Source organism: Tachyglossus aculeatus, chromosome 17 (assembly GCF_015852505.1).
Source record: "Tachyglossus aculeatus isolate mTacAcu1 chromosome 17, mTacAcu1.pri, whole genome shotgun sequence".
NCBI classification, from domain to species: Eukaryota; Metazoa; Chordata; class Mammalia; order Monotremata; family Tachyglossidae; genus Tachyglossus; species Tachyglossus aculeatus.
The window spans coordinates 46773597-46775707 of NC_052082.1; the positions used below are offsets into that span (position 1 = coordinate 46773597).

General features: G+C 50.7%; 1 protein-coding gene across 1 annotated transcript; it reads right to left on the reverse strand.

Annotated features, from left to right (window-relative positions):
* Window positions 1-593: 593 nt before the first annotated feature.
* On the reverse strand, window positions 594-1520 carry LOC119939595 (olfactory receptor 4D1-like). Its single transcript, XM_038759708.1, has one exon. The coding sequence runs from the start codon at window positions 1518-1520 to the stop codon at window positions 594-596; it is 927 nt and encodes a 308-aa protein (XP_038615636.1).
* Window positions 1521-2111: the final 591 nt, after the last annotated feature.

The following is a 2111-nucleotide window of genomic DNA, read 5'->3' on the forward strand; positions in this document are numbered from 1 at the left end:
AGGCCCTATTCACAAGAATGAAGTGCTTCTGCTAGTCACCGGAGATGACCAACCTGAAATATTCAAAACACTGTAGCTGAGCGGGCGGAGGCCTGGGGCACACGGCAGGAAATTGGCTGGTCCATCTGTCCTCCTGTTCTCCTTCTGAAGATGTGTCTACGTGAAGAGGAAAAAAATTCTAGTTCCCGGGGTGGATCTGTTTCATGTGGTTCTTTCCCTGGTTCTGTCTGTTAGAGCTCAGGCATTCCAAGAGAGAGAACAGATCAAAGCCAGGGGAGACCTGTCATGGGCGGAGGTGCTGAGCGTCCTGAGGGCAGAACGCCGAGCCTGGCGTTTCTCTGGCCGCCACAGACTCAGCTCACCACCCCATCTAGAGTCAGTTTCCATCAATCAATCAATCGATCAATGTTATTTATTGAGTACCTGCTATGTGCAGAGCACTGTACTAAGCTCCTGGGAGAGTACAATACAACAGAGGTGGAAGACACGTTCCCTGCTCACAAGAAGCTTGCAGTCTAGACATTATCCCTCCACGGACAACCTCCCTTGTCTCAGAGATGATTACTGTCCCCGTCTTTGGACCTTCACTCCCTTCAAGCCTGTAAAAGTCGCTTCTTTAACCTCTTCATAGCTAATTTCACCTCCCTGTTCCTCAAGGAGTAGATCATGGGATTCAGCATGGTGGGCAGAACCGTATCACAGACGGAGACCGCCTTGTCCATGGGAAATGGGGTAAAGGGTCGGGCGTAGATGTAGATGCATGGCACAAATTCCATGAAGACCACAATGATGTGGGAGGTGCAGGTGGAGGCGGCCTTCCTTCTCCCTTCCTTGGAATGGGACCTCAGCATCCCCAGGATAACTGTGTAGGATGCCAGGAGGAGGAGGAACAAGATGATAACGAGCAGCCCGCTGTTGGAGATCATCAGGATCTCCAGGATGGAGGTATCCACACAGGCGAGCCTGAGGACCTGGGGGATGTCGCAGTAGAAGTTATCCAGGACATTAGGGCCACAGAACGGCAATGGAAGCAACAGAGTGAGTTGGAGGACCGAGTGCACAAAGCCCCACACCCAAGAGACCAGGATCAGCCACACACACAAACGGGTGTTCATGATAGCTGGGTAGTGCAGGGGTCGGGAAATGGCCACATAGCGGTCGTACGCCATCACCCCCAGGAAGAACATGTCGGCCCCTCCAAAGAAGTGGAAGAAGAATATCTGTGCCATGCAGCCACCGAAGGTAATGGTATTAGTGGGGGAGAGAAAGTCCACCAGCATCCTGGGGAGTGTGACAGAGGAACACAAAATGTTTATGACAGACAGGTTGCGCAGCAGGAAATACATGGGGGTGTGGAGGTGGGGGTCACAGGTCACGGTGACCATGATGAGGAGGTTACCCAGCAGAGTTATGATGTAGACAAGGAGGAACACCATGAACAGGACAACCTGCAGCTCCCGGCTCTGGGTGAGTCCCAGGAAGACAAACTCTGACATGGCTGTGCCATTTCCCAGCTCCATCAGGTCCAGGAAAAGCCTCAAAGCTCCTGGAGGGAAAATGGCAATAATGTAACCCAAGAGAAAACTCCAGCCCACTGGCAAAGTTTCCAAGACTCCGGAATCAACCCCTCCACAATCCTATCCCCTCTGAATCTTGGGAACTTTTTAATTCTGGTTGGGAGGCCTGCCAATATAAAGTGATGGACAGACAAGAAACCCACAACAGTTGATTTCCCACAATTATACCACTTTAAAAGGTCCCTCAGAAAGGGGATTCCAAACTAGAGCCCTCTCATCCCTGTTCACAGAAAGCCACAGCCCCGTATGGGAGGCTTTGCCACCAATCCCTGGTCAACAGAGATACCCTCCAGAAATATCCTTAATTCCCTGTCCTGCCCACAGCTCTTCACCAATCAAATGGTTGGGGGAGCTTAGCGATTCCAGGTCCATTCAGCCCAAACCCTTCGTGACTTTGTAAACTTCAGTTGTGTCTCATGTGACCTTTCATTGCTTCTTTAATGGTATTTGTTAAGCAGTTACTATGTGCCAAGCACTGTACCAAGTGTTCAGGTAAATACAGTCCATGTCCAACATGGAACTCCCATTCTTAAT